This window comes from Cucumis melo, chromosome 8, assembly GCF_025177605.1.
Source record: "Cucumis melo cultivar AY chromosome 8, USDA_Cmelo_AY_1.0, whole genome shotgun sequence".
Taxonomy (NCBI): Eukaryota; Viridiplantae; Streptophyta; class Magnoliopsida; order Cucurbitales; family Cucurbitaceae; genus Cucumis; species Cucumis melo.
The window spans coordinates 24726672-24745973 of NC_066864.1; the positions used below are offsets into that span (position 1 = coordinate 24726672).

Consider the following 19302-nt stretch of genomic DNA (forward strand, 5'->3'; position numbering starts at 1 on the left):
GGAGGAACCTTAAACGTCACTATGGATAAGGGTAAACAGTTGTGTGGGTTTATATGGTTGTGAGAAAAAAGAAACACGATGTAGGGGAAAGAGATGCACACATCACAAGGCAACAATGAGACATCTATTTTAAGAAAGAGATGGGGAAACAAATATTTCATATACGTAAAGTTCAGATGACCTAACCAAAAATGCCACAACATAAAGTCATGTGCAGAGGTGCTAAAATAGGAAGACAGTAAACTAGTCGTAGAGATACTACTATCGGAGGTGTCATCATTAAGGATGAAAAGTCCCCTGCTATGTCGGACAGTGCCAATCGTCCTCCCCGAATTTAAGTCCTGAAAGCAAACAGACTCAGGTAAGAAAGTAGCTGTACAGTGCAGCTCATGAGTGATCTTACTGACGGATAACAAATTGTAAGAAAGCTTAGGCATATGCAAAACATTATGGAGGGAGAAACCGTCAATGAGGACTATTTGTCCTTTCCCAGCAATCGGGGCTAAAGAGCTATCGGCTATCCGAATTTTTTCATTACCGGTACAGGGGGTATAAGAGACAAAGTGCTCCGAGAAACTTGTCATGTGATTTGTGGCCCCCGAGTCCAAAATCCACGTTGGGGGCCGACCGTGGAGTTTCCAACACTGATCCTTGGTATGTCGTTGTTTCTTGCAGTGCTCACAAATGAGAATTGGTTTCCCATTATCATGGGCGATGCGTGCGACAGCGGATGACCGGAAGGGTGAGACGGTTGGACAGGCAATGACGCGTAGAAGCGGATAGGATGGGTGGTGAGATTAAGGACGGCGGCGCGTGGGCCCACGTGCCCGACAGAGGCGGTGGTGAAGTCATTTATGGCTGGAAGGTTGCGTGGACGGTGGCCAGGGTTGGCCCATTGGATAGATCGGCGGTGTCTGAATTTTTTGGAGTAGTTTTTCCATGGTGGTGTCCACGGCGGCGGCGGAGGTTGTTTTGGTCCGGGTGATTCCTAAATTTTTTTCTAGGGTTTCGTTGTTACTTCGCTCTGATACCATATTGAAAGCGATAAACAAGAAACCGACTTACGTGGAAACCCGAGAATCGAGAGAAAAACCACGATGTTTTTAGTTTTATTATTTTCTAATATTCATACAATAGATACAAGAGGGAATAAATAGAAAAGTACAAACAGATAAAAAATGAAAGAATATTTATGGTAAATCTTCCCAATGGACTAAGTCCACTAATTCTAATAATTGTAACAGCTTCAAATTTAGAGAAATTGGGAAAACACCTTAAAATGGTAGTTAGACATGAATTATTTAGTTTTTTTTTTTTTATCAATTTTTGTGCTAGATATAAAATTGTTTTATTATTGTACTGAATATTCAATTATATTTCGCTTAAATATCATTGATGCTAGTGGTCCTTGATTTTTCTAATAAAAATCGATCCAAACCAATATTTTTTCTATTTTCTCCTTAATACAATCCAATTTCAAAGTTAAATCATGAATCCATTTGGTATTTCGTATTTGGTATTATTATTATTTTTTTTGTTTTTGTAAACTCATACCATGCCTTTTTTTCTCTACGCAAATACCCTTTAAATATTCTGTTACGTGGCAGGCGATAATTGGTTAAATAGCGTGTTTCATAAGACAAAAAAGTTTCGTTTATTCTTCTTCTTCAAAATCGCAAAAATTTATTAGATTATCCCAAAACAAAAACCTCCTTCTCGCTGTTTCCCTTCTCTCTCATCTCCAATTCCTGCTTCATTTCAATTTTCACCACCGGAGTTCCGACATTCCTTCCTCTCACCTCATCAATGAAGGGCGTCTCTGATCCTTCTCTCATTCGTCTCAACATTGGTAACTCCACTTCTCCCCCTCTCACTCTCTTGCACTCCATTGCCTCAACTCAATTATCTAAACCGTTGATTTCAACAACTGCCGATTGGTTTCTGAAAAGAATTTCAACGTTAGGATGTTGTAATTAACAATTGATTCATGTATTTACCTGATCTTTGACATCTTCTTGCTTGGAAATCAGCATTATACTATCTTTAGTTCGCTTCTATTTGTTCATTTAGCGTTAATTGAGGAGTATTCTGGGTTATTTTGGATTTTCCCTTTTTATTATTGGCTTTAAGTGAATTAATTAAACTATTGATTTCACAAACTACCGATTGGGTTACGAAAAAAAAAATTCGACGTTCAGTTGCTGATAATCGTGTTTAGTTGTTGTAGTTAACAATTAATGCAAGAGTTTAACTGATCTTTGACGTGTTCTTGCTGGGAAATCAGCATTGGACTATCTTTAGTTCTGTTCTATTTTTTCATTTAGCGTTAGTTGAGGAGGGTTCTGGGTTATTTTGGATTTTCCTCTTTTGTAAAATTTTTCGTGCTTACTTGCAGGTGGGAAGAAATTTAGAACAACATTAGATACATTGACTCTGCGGGAACCTGATTCGATGCTAGCTGCAATGTTCAGTGGCCGTCATACCTTATGCCAGGATCCCGAGGAGGTGTGTGTTTTTAGTGTCAAAATCATTTATTTTTTCATTTTTCTGGATCGGAAGTAATCTGTTTTGTTTCAATGAAAAATCAATTGGTTTTATGGCAATAGGTTGGGGTTAGACTATTGGAATCTTCTTCTTCATTGACATAATTCACTTTCTCTGTATATGATTTTCTTACCTGGAAATCTACTCCGTCCCTATTATGAACATTAATATTTTATTTGATGCAGGGATCTATCTTTTTGGATAGGGATGGGAAACATTTCCGTCACATTCTCAATTGGTTAAGGGATGGCATAGTTCCATTTCTTTCTGACTTTGACCTTTTAGAGCTTCTGCGTGAGGCAGAGTACTATCAATTGCTTGTAAGTCATCGTTTTCTGTAGTTCAACATTTAGTTGATATCTTAATCATACGATTCATATCCTACTTCCACTAGTTTTTTTAGTTAATATTTATTTTCAATGTTAGTTTTCTGGTTGAAGGAGCTGGTTTCTTTATTGAACTTTTTGCTTGTTTTTTTTTCCCTTCTATATTCATTATTTATGAACTAAATGATACAGTTGTACAACCTACATAGCATATTTTATTCAAGTAATGTAGTTTTTTCTTCTATGTTAATGGTTAGAGGGAATTACAAATTTGTTTCAGGGACTCATGGATCGAATCCGTGATTTATTAAGTAATAGGAAGGAAGACGAGGAACCTCAGTCAGAGCTGAAGCGTGTTGATATTATCAAGTGCATTCAGTCTGAGAAAGTTAGACTGCGAGGGGTTAACCTTTGTGGCCTTGATCTTTCCAAGCTGGTAATTTTCTAGTTTCTTGACTCATGAGATTCTAAATTTTTAGATAAAAGAAACAATCTCATTATTATATATGAATCAACAAAGAAAAAGGCCTATAACGGGCCAAATATTACAAAGAAGGTAAGAGGTAGCCTTGGCAACTGTAAGGCTCTTCATCAAGGAAGGAAGACTTTTAAAGGTGCTAAACGAGTTCCTGGAGAGAGGCATCGTCAAGGCCACTAGACTGAAACCTAATCTGTCTTGTTCTTAAACAGTTGTTGCCCATGAAATCAAGGACTTCAAACCTATAACTCCAGCCACCAACCTATAATATTATTGCCAAAATTTTGACAGAGAGAATGCACAAAATAGTCTCAAATACCATTATGGAAAGTTTGGACGCTTTTGTGGCTTGGGGTAGTTCTCATACTTGCTATGAAAGTTACTGCATGCTTTAGGACTTTGAACGGTTTCATTGTCAAAATAATTTGAAAAGGCCTAAGTTCGGATTACTATTTATTTATTTTTTGTTTTCATATAATCCTCTGAGAGAAAGGTTTAGATTTTAAGTGGATATCTCAATTGGGTTGTTGTTTTCTCTGTCAACTTTTCTCTCTTAATTAGTGGTAGACCGAATAGGTTAAGAGTGAATTCTTTACCACTAGGGGTGAGGGAAAAATAAAATTCAGCTAACCATCTAAGCTTGCAAACAATACAATATTCCTTTGTTTGCGTAGGTAGAACTATTTCAATCTCTTTGAACGAAATCCTTTTTGTTTCTGGGGGAGGTAAGATTTTATTCTTTTCTTGTTATTTGTGACACTTTCAGGAGTTCTTGCAAAGTCATCCCCTGTTTGCCTCAGCTTTAGAATTTCATTTCTTTTGAGTTAGTGTTAGAATTAGTGGGTTTTGGCCTTGATGAAAGCCCATGGCTAGTTAAGATTTACTTTGCCGTAATTTTTTATTCTTTTAATTAGGCTTGTGTTGCCTATAAAATTTTATTACCAGAAAATAATAAGAAACATATATATTGTGGTTTTTCTCCCTATACTAGGGTTTCAACATAGATTTTGTGTTCTTCCTTTGTCTTTATTTTTCAAGAGTTAGAAAAATGAGATTCTATTTGCATCTAGGAAAATTACTGGTTGCATCAAATCCTTTCACTTTTTCTTCCTTGATTCATGCAATATTCTACTTGTAAAAGAATCCCCCATCTTTTCTTTTTTTTCCTTTTACCACGTGTAAGACCTTCTCATAGTTTCCAATTTCTGAAAGGTCTAATCTGATATGAAAGTGGACACACTGGATTCCGGTTTTTTTGTCAAACTTGAACTCTAAGTAAAGCAGTCAGGCCCTAAACTATACCTCAATTTTCCCTCCCTGCTCCTCTGAGGCTCGCGTCTCAAACTGAAGAAGGATGTCTTTTTCCTCACTCTTTTGGCTTTCTTGTTGCTCTTGGGAGGATCTATGACATACAGTTATTTTCCTCTTTTGTGCTTGAATGTCTATGTGTTTATGTAAGTAGGAAAGTGGTAACAATAGGAGAATTTTTAGAGGTTTGGACTTTGGACCTTTGTTTAGGTTCAAGGCTTCCCTTCTGAATTTCTGTATTTAAGGATTTTAGTGTTATTTGTCAATTGGACTTATGGAGATATTTTATGTATTGTTTTGTAGCTAGCAAGTTTTTGTATTCTTTGTTCTCATTTTTCTGTTGCCCATTTGTCTACTTTCATTTTTATCCATTGAAACGGGTTCCACATATATTTGTGTGTGTGTGACATTTTAAAGGCAAGTAGGTAACTCTATTTTTACCATAGATAATAAGTTATATGCTTAATCTAGATATCCAACTTTTTTCTAAAAAAAAAAAAGAAAAAAAGATATCTATTTTTGTAATTATCTTATTTCTTGGCTATTTTCATAAAATTTGCTTTTCATGTATGTTTGTTGCTATATTTGCAAATGTCTCTGTTTGAAGTATCTGTTGGTTGCTACCGATGCAAGATTTTATGACATGCTTGCTATTAAGAAATGTACAGGACCTTTCATATGTAGACTTCAGCTATGCAAGTCTTAAAAATGTGTTCTTCTCACGTGCAAACCTTCAGTGTGCTAAATTTCGGGTATGTACTATTGCAGTTCCATCTACAACAAAAACTTCTATCACTATAAACTTATAATATTACTTTTTCCTTGAAGAGTGGAAAATATCTTCGATCAGCAACAGTTAGGATATTTTCTTTATAAACTTCAATATTAAGGAACAAGCTTGTAGTTAGTGAAAAGAAGCTCTTCAGTATATATTTTAAGGATGATCCAAAATTTATGTATGATAATACATTTTGCATAATGTTTATATCAATAATTGCTTTTTGATTGATTGATCTTCTGAAAGATGTTTTAAACTTGTAAAAGTTGAGTTCACACAGTATCTAACAAAAGCATCTAATTTATATTCCATTTGGTGTTACGTAGGACGCGGATGCTGAGGGCTCAATATTTCACAATGCAACTTTGCGAGAGTATAAAATCAATATTTTATTCTCTTCTCATCACATTTTTTTTCTAACTTTTTTGAGGATTGTTTTAATAATTGTATTTTGCCTAGAAAGATGTGAATTTACTGGAGCAAACCTTCGTGGGGCCTTGTTAGCAGCTGCTAATCTTCAAAGTGCTAATTTACAAGGTAGGTTTTCTTTTATCACTATGCAATTCTCTCTCACACTTGTCTTTTCTTTGACAGGTATTTCTCCGTCAGTTCTTTGCTTGATTTTACTGGACGATCTAATTCTGTTTCACAATCAAGATTTCGTCATATTTGATTACATTATATGCTAGTTTTGTTCCAACTAGATATTAACTTATCACTTTGGGATATTTTTAGTGAAAGAAAATTTTGATAGACATAAGTGGAGAACACAACCTAAAAATAAAGTCCTTTGGCTAATGAGATATTACTTTCTTGCTTTGGTTTCTTTTTGTATAGTATTTTCTTCGATGCTTTGATGAGTTGGATCTTCGGATCTTCTTTTCCATAACCATCTTTCCCTCTGATTTAGGTTGGATTTCTCATTATCTAGACTTTCTTATCTTCGTTGATATACTGTCTTTTGCTTCTCACACAACCATGGTGCGTGTGTGTGAGAGAATTAATGTAGCTTATCTAAATTTGAGATGTTTAGTTTTCTTTTTTATATCCGTGAGTGTTCGAGCCAGCTAGTGCTCCCGGACAACTTGTTTGATCCTACAATATTTGGGTATCAAGAAAATTTGTAGGAAATTAATTCCTAGGGAGGTGGTCACTATAGATTGAACTCATGACCTTTTAGTTAGTTATTGAGACTATGTCTCCCTCTTTTACCACTAGGCCAATCCATAATGGTTTTGAGATGTCTAGTTTATAGGGAAAGGAAAGATTCTACTTTATAAACTTAAAGATTCTATTAGCCCACTCCGAAGCTCACATATTATGCAATAACCAAGGATTAAGGTTATTTCAAAATAACTCTAATCCTTCGCTATTCTCCACTCTCTCTCAACTCCACTTTCCACTTCGTCTACTTTCTTTCATGATCCACTTCATCTCCCTTCTCCACAATCAACTTCGTCTCCCTTCTTGTCTCCCCTTTGTCTCCCTTCTTCCGAATCGTTTCTCCTTGTTTTGAGTCGTTGATCCTCCCCGTCTGATCATCATTCTTCATGGAATCGTTTCTTAAATCTATTTGGCGGTTTAGAGAGCTGCTTATTTGGATGGATCCTTTTCTTCAACAACATTGAATGGGCTATATGATTTTCCAACCAATATAAGTTGAGACAAAAATAATAATTTCAAGGTTTATTTAATTTTCTGCGTTCTTTTTTTTATTTTTTGTCTAAATAATTAAATATAATAGCTAGTTTTACGGTGTTCTTAGACTTGAAAAATGATATAAATTTTATGTGTCATTCAATATATATGTATATATATTATTTTATTTTAATTGTGGTGTTTGATAGTCCAGATGTGCTTTGGAAAAATATAATTTCATCAAGAATTTGTCTAACTAACCTGACGTGGAAGATTTTATCGGTTTAATTTATATACTCAACTGGTTAATAATTTGAATTAAATAGCTCTAGCTATTAGCTAATGTGTTCAGTAGTTATTTTTACATTTTATTGTAAGGTTGTAAGTTGTATATTTATTTGTAATGTTTAGATTTCTTTTTATATATTATTGGAAATAATAAAAAATATATATATACACTAAAGTATTTACTTCTAATCTTCTTTTGGAATGTTTCTTTTCTCCCTAATTTCAATTATTTTGGAGTTTATAATAATATATTCACTTAATTTTCAAGCTAATGAGGTTAATATGAAGCCTATGTTTAGAATTATGTAACCAAATTAGGAAATTACATCATGGAGATTAAAGTTAAATTTATTAAATGAACTACATAATTAACGAAATTGAATAAAATAATTTTAGAAAAAAATGTGTATTGCAAACAAAAAATAGTGAAAAAAAACACTTTTGATATTCCCTAGAATATAATAATCTACGTTCCAAACACAGATTATAACATAAATTATAATAATTTGCATCCAAACACAGGTTATAACAACCCAGGCTGTAATAATTTGCATCTCAAACACAAACTATAATAATTCACACCACGTCCCAAACACTCCAAAGTGTTTGGTGGGATTTAGATCATTTTATTTATTTAATTTTGGTAATTTGTATCTTCTTTTGTTACTTTATTTGTCTTTGTAAAAACTTATTTCTAATCTGCTATCAGTAAGTGGTTCACTTCTGTTAAGTTTAAGCGTTAACCATCAAATTGATTGTAATAGGTTTCTCTCCAAATAATAATAATAATAATATTACTAATTTTTTTTTAAAGAACTATGGCGCATATTCTTTGTTTCTTTTAGTATTTTTACTTTACCCCTCAGAAATCTTTCGTGTCATATTGCAGATGCCTGTTTGGTTGATTGCAGCTTCTGTGGAGCAGATCTACGCTCTGCACACCTTCAGGTTTGGTTTATGGTTTTGTTTAAGTTTTATGTACCTTTATAATTTTCTGGATTAGGATTATTTCATCAAGAAAATATAAGGCGTCCTCCAAGACCAAAAGCTGAGGATATTACCAAAAGATTCAACTCTTCATTTGATAATTAATAGAATAGAGGGTGTTAGGGATAGGAGAGGTGAGAAGATTTTAGTGGCATTTCTAGTCAAGGATTTGGTAGGGTGTAGCTCTCTCGAATGACTTTCTTGTTTGGTAGTATCCTAATACTTTTTTTTACCTTTCAAATAAGGTCTTGCTTTACCTTCCTGGCCATTTTTCGCCTTCATTCATTCAGGAGTTGGGAATATCCGAATGACAAATGTACTTTAGACGCCGTAAATAAAACAGGTTGAATGTAAGCTAGATTCACATCATAGGGGTTAATGCTTTTACCATTATTGCAAAAAATTCAGGGTGCCGATCTAACTAATGCGAACTTGGAGGGAGCTAATCTCGAAGGAGCTAATTTGAAGGTTAAATTTATTTGTTGCACTTTATTCCCCCAGCTTTGTAAACAATAATTCCTGACCTCAACTACTTATAGGGCGCAAAACTTCTTAACGCCAACTTGAGGAGTGCAAACCTACAACGAGCCTATTTGCGATATGTGAATCTTAGAGACACTGTAAGTAAAGGCGGTTGAATTGTAAAACCACATATACTTTGTTCATGCTCATTCTCTTTTAGTTCCTTTATTTTTCAAACTTTTATTTGGATCTACTTAATTTTATAGCAGTTGGAAGGTGCAAGACTTGATGGAGCAAATTTACTGGGAGCAATCAGGTGAATAAGCATTAAAGGTGCATGACTTAAGAAATATATCTATAGTTTTTAAGTATTTTCTATTGTATATACAGATAGTGCCATTCTCTTTCCCTGCTCCATTAAATTAAGGCAAATCTAAGCATATGCTTATAGACGATTAAAATCAGTTGGTTGATCATTATTTACCAGATTTTTACAAATGATTTCACCGTTCTCTCCGTCCAAATCATTACTCATACACTCACATATTCCTACACTGCTGTATTATATTTAGGTCATTTGTTGTTGACTGTTCCAATTTTTAGTTTTTATACTTCGCTGCTGCTTCATGATTTGACCATCCATTTCATGCTTGTTTCATATTGATGGTTAGTATTTTGCAATGCTGGAATCCAAATAATCATAAATTTTAGTTTTAGGCCGTGTTTGAATTAAATTCCTAAAGGACGTTTGGGGCATTGAGTAGGTTATTATAGTAGTGAGTCATATAATAGTTGGATGGTTATAATAGCTAGTATTTGGAATATAAACTGTTTATTTGAGCAGGAAATAGTAAATGCTACAACAAAGAAAAAAAGAGACTACAAGTGAAAAATAGTAAGAAACTATAAGTGAAAAGTAGTAAATACAATAGCAAATAATAAATGTTGATTGCAAAAACGATTTTTAAAAAGTTACTATACTTAACTATTAGTTGTACACACCACTATTCGAATCGGTGCAATCCACTCCAACCATCACCAAATGACACTTAAAGTGTTTCTAAGTGTTTTTTTTTTTTAAAAAAAGAAAACACTCCAAAAGTGAATCCAAATGGCTGCTTAATTACTCACTATGCCCAACAATCAATGATGGTTAGGTGAAGGATCGAGTATCATTCTGTTTTTTTAGTGCTCGTTGGGGACAAAGACAACATGAGTTACCCTTTTTTGGTCGTTTGATACTCAATCAAACTACAATTTGAGTTTGAACACATCGTTTAAAATCGTTAATCACATTGTTTTAAATCTTCTACTGGGTTTTTACATCTTGATTAGTTAGGTATGTCTTTTTCATTATTATCATTATTTATTCATTTATTCTAGGTAGGTTGGCTTTATGCGTCTAGATGATGTCAAAGATATATATATGTATATATTTTGGTTGAACATAATTGAGAGAGCATAAAATTAATTTGGCCTATTTCCAATTTGCTTTTAACAAATTTAGTTTGCTCTAAATATATAGTTTTGGCCTTTAAACTTTATGTTCATTTGGTAATAATTACGTGAAGTCTTGAAATTACATTTCAATCCCTCAAACTTTAACAAAGTACTCTTAGTTAAAATTTTAAGGTTAAGTTACATGTATAGTCTTGTTTTGTCATTGAACTTCTATATTTGTACTTAATAAATTGTTGAATTAAAAAAAAAAAATTGATACGTCTATTCTACTTTCAATTGAGTCTAAAAAACCTTCTAAATTTTAAATATGTTAAGTACCTATTAACATTTGATGTATTTGATAGATCATGTATGGATACGTTATTGACATGACATTTAACAATTTATTAGGCGTAAAATTGAATTTTGTATCTAATATAACATTGAACATTTAATCTTTGTATAAGTTAAGCCTTATGTTTACTAACTCGAGGGAATTGGGTATGAGAATGAGTTACGGTTCCTTTTGGAGAATTTATTTGGGTTTGAAATCATTTGAAATCGAAACAAAATACTTACATCTTTTGAAACTATGATAAAATAAATAATTAACTGTATATTCTTTTATATTTCTAATCAATTAAAATGCATTGACGTGAATTAAAATGCTATAATTTCATTATTGACTCAAACTTTTATTTTCTTGCTTATTCAAATTTTTATACTTGAAATTTGGAAATATGTTAAATGACAAATTATTTATATATAATAGTAGTCTATATGGACTGTGGGTTCATTTTTGCTATATTTCAAAATTACACAATAAATATGAATTATTTTAAATCTTAATTTGGTAATGGATTCACCCATATACATATTGATATAAAACATAAATACTATTGAAAGGATTCTTTTCTTTTTTGTGAGACTGTGTTTTGGACAGTTACAAATTTAATTTAACGATAACATTATATATATATAGGGTACATTGTGCAAAACAAACTATGAGATTAAAGAGAGAAAAGGTAGAAGTTGAAACAAGAGAAAACGCAATAATACGTATAGTAACTTTGAGAAGATGAACGAGAAGGTGATTGTAGGATGAATAAGAACTCAAATGAGAGCAAGATTTAGGAATCTCATCCGTATCTTCTGAACAATGGAATTTCACGAAATCAAAAGAGAATTGTTGATTTAAATTTTATTTGTTGTTGTTTACTCCATGATTATATCTCCAACGAAACACTTGATGAAGGTGATTAGTTAGGTCGTGATTGGTTCATAATTGTGCATGTGTCAACCAATCACTACACTCTTTATCATGAACGAACATTCATATCAAAATTGGTGACTTTAGTACATTCCATTAACTAATAATTCAATTCTAATTATAGATTTCATACAAAATAATGATGAATTTAAATTAAACACGAGAATCAAAATCTTAAATTGAGACTTCATAATTTATTCTCATTCCTCATTTTTATTTTGATAAATACCAAAAAAAAAAATATTTCTCACATTGTAATTTTCATTTCTTTTTATTAAACCTAGATAATTAAAAAAAGAAGATATTTTTATTTGAAAACATTAATAAAATATAATAATCTATTACTTCCAATTTTTATTTTTATTATTGTTTTCCCCTTAGAAAAAGTATTGAATTTTAAATCAAATTCTTAAAATACAAAATAGACTCATTTTTATTTAGTCTTTTCTTAATAAAATTGTTTAAAAAACAATTCAAAAGCTATTTTAAGTGGTTAATTTAAAATAATTTATTTTTTAAATAAGACACTTCGTGGAAAGTGTATCCCAAACACATTAAGGAATTAAACCTTTGACCCCAACGAGAATGCAAACAACTGAAAAGAAATTACAAAAATCTTAACAAGTGTTGGATGTGCACAGAAAAATTAGTATCAAACCTATGTATAATTTACTCCAAGATTTAAAACCTTCAAGAAATAATTTGACCTATAAAATAGCAGTTTGAAAGTCTATAAGTAAGATCAAAAAGAGAACTTTGAAAACTCTAATTCTCACTCCAAAATTCACATAAGTATTCCCTCAACATTGTTAAGCGCTTTCTTGATAAGCTTATACTTCTCTGCGTTAACTTTACTAGTTTTAATCACGTACTCTTTAATGAAGAACAACATACCACTTCGAAGAGGTTCAAGCTCAGGGTTAACAGCAACTCGAGTGAACACGTTCCATATCAGCTTGTCAGGACGTTCAAAAATTGCATCGAACAACATACGGAAATGCATAATCCTCTTTGGAGTTAGCAGCCTAATATCACTCAAATCTACTGACTTCAAAACAGCAAGTGAGAGAGTAAAAGAGGTGATCATCTCGGCGACGAACTTTGCAAGATTCATCGACCTGATAAGTTGCATCGTATCCAGTTCTTTGAATTGATCCCACAAACAATACTGTGAAGATTAGGTGTGGCATAGTTAGAAGTTGGTATTTTCGCAACTGTATCGAAAGTTTCATTAACCAAACTGAGTATAGACCAAAGGGGCAAAAAACTTACCTGTAATGTAAACTTGTGGTTCTTTTCATGCTCGCACAATTTGGAAGCTAGAACAGTGTAGTACTTGTTAAACACTTTCTCTTGTAAACAACAGTCCACAAGAACCCTCACGATCTCCCGGTCCTGTAGACAACAACATGGAGACGGTAAGCATAATAAAAGGTATGATTTGGAGGTAGGGTTAGAAAAATTTACAAAATTCCACCAACCTGCTTTCCAGATAAATCCAACCTAATTAGCTTCTCAAATGCATCAACATAGTCCTCTCCACTCATTATAATACAAAATATCGCTTTCCTAGCATCTGTATTCATTCTTTGTGCAGCTGCAAGCTGAAGCATTTTTTGAGCTTCAAGTACCTCTTTGTCAATAGTGTTGGCAAACTCTTCGACGTTGTCTGATGTTGTTGTCAAATCCCCAGACAACCACCACTGCCCCTTCTTGTCAGGATCAAGCAACTTGTTCCATTTAATCCCTCTAATTATAATATCATCGACTCCTAACTGAAAAAAATAATTAAAGGACGAGGCTTAAGAAAAGGTCAGATTGCAATCAAAATCAACAATGCAAGGTTAGGTAGTTCAAGCATAGAATCTCACTTTTTGTTCTATACATAAACCGAGATGAGTTAGCCTACTAGCATTGCAACATGCAAAAAGTAAGAGACATTTATGGGAGAATATAGGAAAAGTCATCATGACTACTTAACTAAGATATTAAAACGTTGCATGCGTTCAAAGAGAGACTCGATATTGAGAATCTTTCTTGTCCTTGCACTAGACCTACAAAACTATCCAACTTGACCTTACAAGTGAACAAGTCTGCCTTTGAAGTAAAATGTTTACTCTATACAGAACAATTATCTAGCAAATTAAGTTCTATGCACTACAAAATAATGTAACTACAAACATGCAATGCAAGCCAATGAAATAGAATAAGATAAACCTTCTGTAGCCATTTCTTTATCCTTGTATGGTGGGCTGGATCATCCTTAGATCTTTTCTTGTTATTCTTGATGTCACATATAGTCTCCAGCATGAACTCCATCTGCATGCATCCATGTCATAATATTAGAAAATCAAAATTATTTTAAAAATTAAAAAACTCGAGCAAATAAAATGCTACTAATAGAGACTCACTCTCTTCCCATTGATATTTTGTGAACCATTTCCAGAAGCTGCCTTTAGCTCGTTAACCTTACTTTGAACACTGACAATAAAACTCTTCATTGCAGTGGGATCATCAGCCCTTATTTTCATTCCACAACCTATCAAATTAGAGATGATTTAAGTTATATATCAATTTCCCATGACCAGCAATTTGTAGTAATATATTAAGTGTTCAAGACCAATATTTTTGTTAGAATATAAAAGAATTGAGAAGCTAAGAATATTCAGTCCATTATATTATCATCCATCGACAATATAATATTCAAATTCTATATTTGAAAGTGAACAACCATCAAAGTCAGCAACCTTTGCTATTGACGAAATTTATGAACTACTATCCATCACAAGTGGTTAAATCTTTTTTTTTTTTTTTTTTTTTTTTGAAAAAGAAACATCACCAGTGGTTAAATCCAAGCACAACTTTTAACACCATGCACCATCCTGAGTCTGATAATGTTCAGGAAATATCTAGGAACGATTAGGAAAAGGGATAATAAATATTTGACATCTTGACATTTAAACAAGACAAAATCTCAATTTGAAGAGAAACTCAAGTAGTGGATTAACAAGGAGATGATGCTATATTTAAATATATAAGCTTGAAATCAGCTTACATTGTAAGACTGTCAGGATGGTGGATACATCAATTTCTGTCAACCGCTTGCTCAATATAATTAGAAAATCATAGATCAGATCACTGAAAAGTATTTAGAAAAAATGCTTATTAGAAAGACGAGCATGCATCCAGTATAATGAAATAGGTTGTACAAACTATAACACAAAACAAACAAAAAGAAAAAAAAAAATCATGATAATACATAATGTGTGCATATATTTACTTACCTGGCGCAAACCCCAAATACACATAAGTAGGAAAGCAATAGTGTAAGGTTCCGCAAAGATAGATTATCTTCTTTGAGGTATTCATCCTGAAAAAAAAAGTATTTATTATTTTAATAGAGGTTTCTACAGCCATTCAAAACCAAATAATTAAATGATGTATTTAGCAGGCAAGCTCACCTCAAATGTTTTAGCAAGGGAAGCCATGAGCCTTGCACTAAAGTCAGTACCAACCAAACAACCCATGCCTGCAACAAAAGAGGCGAATACAGCAGCATACCTTGAACAAGAAGAAACAAACAAATAAAGGAGTTCGTCAAAAGTTAGAGAAAGCCAAAAAACAAACGGTCAACAGCTATCATTATACGAAGTTTCAAATTTGACCAATTCAGCCGAAAAACTCCTCAACATTGTGTCAACCAATGTTCTTAACCATAATAAATTTTTTATTTAGGGTCCATTATAGGGAAAAGTTATAGTGAAGTGATGAATGAGAAGTTAAATATCAAACTTTTATCCAAGTAAAATCTAACCACATATTCTAAAAAAGAAAAACATTCAACATATATAAACAACAATAGATAGAAGTGCCAAATAAAAATATAAAAACAACACTTAACTGTTCGTTGCCTCGAGGACCACGGGAACAAGATGCCAGAACCTCATCACTAATAATTTGAGAAGCAATGCTGCGAGAAATAGACTGCAAATTGATACAACACAATAGATTTACTGACGAGCTTAAATCGAATAGAGACTAGATACCGTTGATCACAAGTTTCAAGCGCTTAGTAAGGCTGTAACAGACGTTCAAGAAAAATAGGAAACAAGATAGAAGAAAACATCATACATGAAAAACCGTAGACATTTCCCCTGTAACCGATTCGATATTTGATTCAGAGAGCCTATTTAGAAGACCTGATGAAAAATCAATACAATGCAAATTACATTCAAATTAAAAAACAAGAAGGGGGAAAAATGAATCCATTATCATACAACCTCCACACCTCGAACACGCCGACGGAGTTGAGTATGATCTTCAGGCTCAGTTCCTTTCTGCAATCTCAAGTTAGGAGCAACATATTTTTGAGCTTTGGCAGGAACTTTATCCACTGCAGCCTCTACACAATGTGATTCCACAGGCATAGATTCATCACCAGCAGTTTCCTCTGCCACTACATCTTCAAGTTTTTCAGATATCCTCTTCTTCTTCTTCTTACGTTTCTTATTTTTCTTCGAAGCATTTTCCTCCTCAACAACAGTAGTTAACTCACTCTCTATATCTAGGGCTTGATCTAGTGATTTCCTTTTCTTCCCCTTTTTACCTAATGGCTTCTTCTTAGTTTCCTCAACAGCAAACTCCTCAGAAAATTGCGATACTTCTTCCCCAGGGAAATCAACAATGGAAGGGATACCTTCAAATAACACATTGATACCATCATCTTCTCCCCTTAACTTCCCAGCCTTGACCTTCAATTTCTTTGCAAGTTTTCGTTCCAATTCCAAGTCCTGCTCAGCAGATAACCCAGGGTTTCGCATGCCCGTTTCCATATCCAAATACTCTTCGAATTTCGTTTTTCCCTTGTACTTGGTCCGAGACCGGAGCTTCGCATCCTCCTTCCCCATTCCCGCCAGATTCCTGTTTACACTACCGGCGAAGACAGTTCAGTTTTGGATTTGGGGAATTTGAAAAAACCAAGAGAACAAAGATGAAAAGAGAGAGAGAGAGAGAGAAGCGGCGTCGGGGAGTACGGGGATAAAGAACGGTGAAGAGGGTGGGTGGAGGAGGTTTAGGAAAGGGGTTTTTGCGGAGAAGGGGATGTAAAAGGGAAAATTGTAGAGATCACTCTTCTTAAGGCCGAATTGAAATTTAGACTAATAGTAATAGTGCCCTCAGGCTCGCTGTCCATTTATTTTCCATGCAAATTTGCACGAACCAACCCTACTTTCTACTCTTTGGCTCAAACTTATTTTGCAAATTAATTTTTCGAATAAACCCTGTGTGATTTTAATCGATATTTGTAACATCATCTTTTATTAATATATTTTTATTATTAATAAATTTAAAACTTATAAAAAAAATTTTAAATGTTATTATAAATACTTATATTTTAAATCTAATTACTATATTTGCTTCAAACATTTTTTCTTTATTTTCTTCTAAACACATCTTGTTATACAATAGAGTTTGGCAGTTTTACTCGTAATAATGTTTTTATATTTTGTAGTTTTATGAATAATTAGCCTAAAAATTAAATGTGGTATTGATACATTCTTTTGGAAAGAGCACTTTGGTATTGATACATTCTTTTGGAAAGAGCAAGGTTGAATAAGAAATTTTGGAACCAATCACAAATTGTCACATCATTTACTAAAACAATTTTATTTGAGATTAACTAAAAATTTGACATGTGTCCCAAATTAAATTTAAAGACAAATTAAACAATTCTGTGTCTTTAGCAATTGGATCAAATTAATTATTTTGGTTCACTTAAATATTATTTAGTTAGGCTAAAATTCAATTGAGTCCAAAATCTATGTGATTGAGCCCATGGGTATGGTGCATGGACCAAAACAACGTTTCCATAAAAGCCCAACAGGGAACTTTATAAACAGAGGAGTTCTCTTCATTTGTGGGGGCGAGAAATTTTTGACTACAGAAGGTTTAAAGAGAATTTTCAACTTCTGAAGTCGACCACCCTCGAAGATTGAAGCTCTTGAAGATACAAGCTTTCTTCCAAGACTCCAATTTCAAAAACATCTTCGAAGATTGAAGCTCCTTTGAAGATCTAAGCTTTCTTCCAAGTCTCCAACTTCAAGAACACCTTTGAAGATTGAAGCTCCTTTGAAGATACAAGCTTTTTTCCAAGTCTCCAACTTCAAGAACACCCTCGAAGATTGAAGCTCCTTTGAAGATACAAGCTTTCTTCCAAGTCTCCAACTTCAAGAACACCTTCGAAGATTGAAGCTCCTTTGAAGATCCAAGCTTTCTTCAAGTCTTCAACTTCAAGAACACCCTCGAAGATTGAAGCTTCTTCGAAGATACAAGCTTTCTTCCAAGACTCCAACTTCAAGAACATCACGTGCTTCGCTTCCTCAAATCAAGCGTAAGCATACAGCCGAGAGAGAATCAGAGGATCAAATTCTAGAGATCGAACCACATCGCATCAAATCAATATAAATACAACATCAACACAAGTTCAACTCCATGAATCAAATTTCTCCAGAAATCTCGTGTGGACAAATTGACACGTCCAGTGGGACATCTCTACCTCTCATCTCTCTCTCGTCATTCAAATCTATAAGAAAATCAATGGCATCAAAGAAGGCTGCGTCTAACTCTTCTGTTGCAAGCGACGCTTACACAGGACCCATCACCCGCAGTCGTTCTAAAGGAATCACTCAAGAGCAAGATCAAGGTTCTAACGTCGCTCAGAGAATTCTCAAGCAATTGATTGAGTCTCCTAAAGCTGGGATTGTCATCAAGGAAAATTCTTTGTATGATAATTCTGATTCTGCCTCTAACAAGTCAAAGAAGGAAGCACATCCTGACGTGAAGTCTGTCATGATGGCTGATATAATGACCGAAGCTGCCATGACAGAGATGGAGAGGAAAATTAACTTCCTGATGAAAGCTGTGGAGGAACGAGACCATGAAATCACAGCTTTTAGGGAGCAAATACGGACTCGTGAAACTGCTGAGTCAAGTCAAACTCCTGTTGTCAAAGCTACTGATAAAGGAAAGAATGTGTTACAGGAAAACCAACCACAACAACAATCAGTCTCTGTTGCTTCTCTTTCAGTTCAGCAGCTACAAGATATGATCGCGAATTCCATTAAAGCTCAGTACGGAGGACCGCCACAAACTACTTTCATGTACTCTAAGCCGTACACCAAGAGAATCGATAACTTGAGAATGCCACTTGGGTATCAACCTCTAAAATTCTAGCAATTCGATGGAAAAGGCAACCCAAAGCAACATATCTCTCACTTCGTCGAAACATGTGAGAATGCAGGATCAAGAGGAGACCAACTTGTCAGGCAATTCGTTCGAAGCTTGAAAGGAAATGCCTTCGAGTGGTACACCGATCTGGAGCCAGAAGTCATTGACAGTTGGGAACAATTAGAAGAGGAGTTCCTCAACCGTTTCTATAGCACCAGACGTGCTGTAAGCATGATGGAGCTTACAAACACCAAACAGCGGAAGGGAGAGCCAGTCATCGACTACATAAATCTATGGAGAGCTCTAAGCCTAAATTGCAAAGACAAGCTCACAGAATTGTCAGCAATAGAAATGTGCACCCAAGGTATGCACTGGAAACTTCTCTATATTTTACAGGGAATAAAACCTCGCACGTTTGAAGAATTGGCAACTCGCGCCCATGATATGGAGTTGAGTATAGCCAATAGAGGAACAAAAGATTTCTTGGTTCAAAGAACGAGGAGTGACAAGAATGAAATCAATGACACTAAAAAGATTGCAAATAGTGTCCTAAACGAGT

The 19302-nt window shown here is 33.9% G+C and overlaps 2 protein-coding genes across 5 annotated transcripts; one reads left to right on the plus strand and one right to left on the minus strand.

Moving 5' to 3' along the window:
- Positions 1 to 1657: 1657 nt before the first annotated feature.
- LOC103485995 (FH protein interacting protein FIP2) lies at positions 1658 to 9307 on the plus strand. 4 transcript variants are annotated; one of them, XM_008443776.3, is made up of 11 exons: positions 1658 to 1849; positions 2396 to 2505; positions 2730 to 2864; positions 3151 to 3306; positions 5325 to 5408; positions 5761 to 5807; positions 5898 to 5971; positions 8250 to 8308; positions 8756 to 8815; positions 8887 to 8967; positions 9076 to 9307. In XM_008443776.3, exons 1-11 carry the CDS (start codon positions 1807 to 1809, stop codon positions 9127 to 9129), a joined length of 903 nt encoding a protein of 300 aa, XP_008441998.1. In that variant the 5' UTR covers positions 1658 to 1806; the 3' UTR covers positions 9130 to 9307. The 4 variants fall into 4 exon arrangements, with proteins under 4 accessions (XP_008441998.1, XP_050944137.1, XP_008441999.1 ...); XM_008443777.3 differs by having other exon boundaries at positions 1667 to 1849; positions 9079 to 9307; XM_051088180.1 differs by having other exon boundaries at positions 1666 to 1849; positions 5761 to 5971; positions 9079 to 9307.
- A 2858-nt stretch (positions 9308 to 12165) lies between these two features.
- Positions 12166 to 16675, minus strand: LOC103485994 (uncharacterized). The gene is made up of 11 exons (XM_008443775.3): positions 15808 to 16675; positions 15651 to 15718; positions 15421 to 15503; positions 14981 to 15080; positions 14804 to 14889; positions 14575 to 14657; positions 13931 to 14058; positions 13737 to 13838; positions 13001 to 13294; positions 12792 to 12914; positions 12166 to 12687 (listed from the first exon to the last, which is right to left on the minus strand). The coding sequence occupies exons 1-11, from the start codon at positions 16424 to 16426 to the stop codon at positions 12304 to 12306; spliced, it is 2070 nt and encodes a 689-aa protein (XP_008441997.1). The 5' UTR covers positions 16427 to 16675; the 3' UTR covers positions 12166 to 12303.
- Between the last annotated feature and the right edge of the window lie 2627 nt (positions 16676 to 19302).

What these genes read in the sequence shown, in the direction of transcription:
- LOC103485994 (XM_008443775.3), bottom strand. Translation starts at nt 16,426, where the DNA reads ATGGGGAAGGAGGATGCGAAGCTCCGGTCTCGGACCAAGTACAAGGGA. An exon ending in ACTCCGTCGGCGTGTTCGAG is followed by an intron (nt 15,719 to 15,807) that starts GTGTGGAGGTTG and finishes ATTTTTCATCAG; the next exon opens with GTCTTCTAAATAGGCTCTCT. An exon ending in GTATTTGGGGTTTGCGCCAG is followed by an intron (nt 14,658 to 14,803) that starts GTAAGTAAATAT and finishes AATACTTTTCAG; the next exon opens with TGATCTGATCTATGATTTTC.
- LOC103485995 (XM_051088179.1), top strand. Translation starts at nt 1,807, where the DNA reads ATGAAGGGCGTCTCTGATCCTTCTCTCATTCGTCTCAACATTG. An exon ending in GCCTTGATCTTTCCAAGCTG is followed by an intron (nt 3,307 to 5,324) that starts GTAATTTTCTAG and finishes AGAAATGTACAG; the next exon opens with GACCTTTCATATGTAGACTT. An exon ending in ATGTGAATCTTAGAGACACT is followed by an intron (nt 8,968 to 9,075) that starts GTAAGTAAAGGC and finishes TTAATTTTATAG; the next exon opens with CAGTTGGAAGGTGCAAGACT.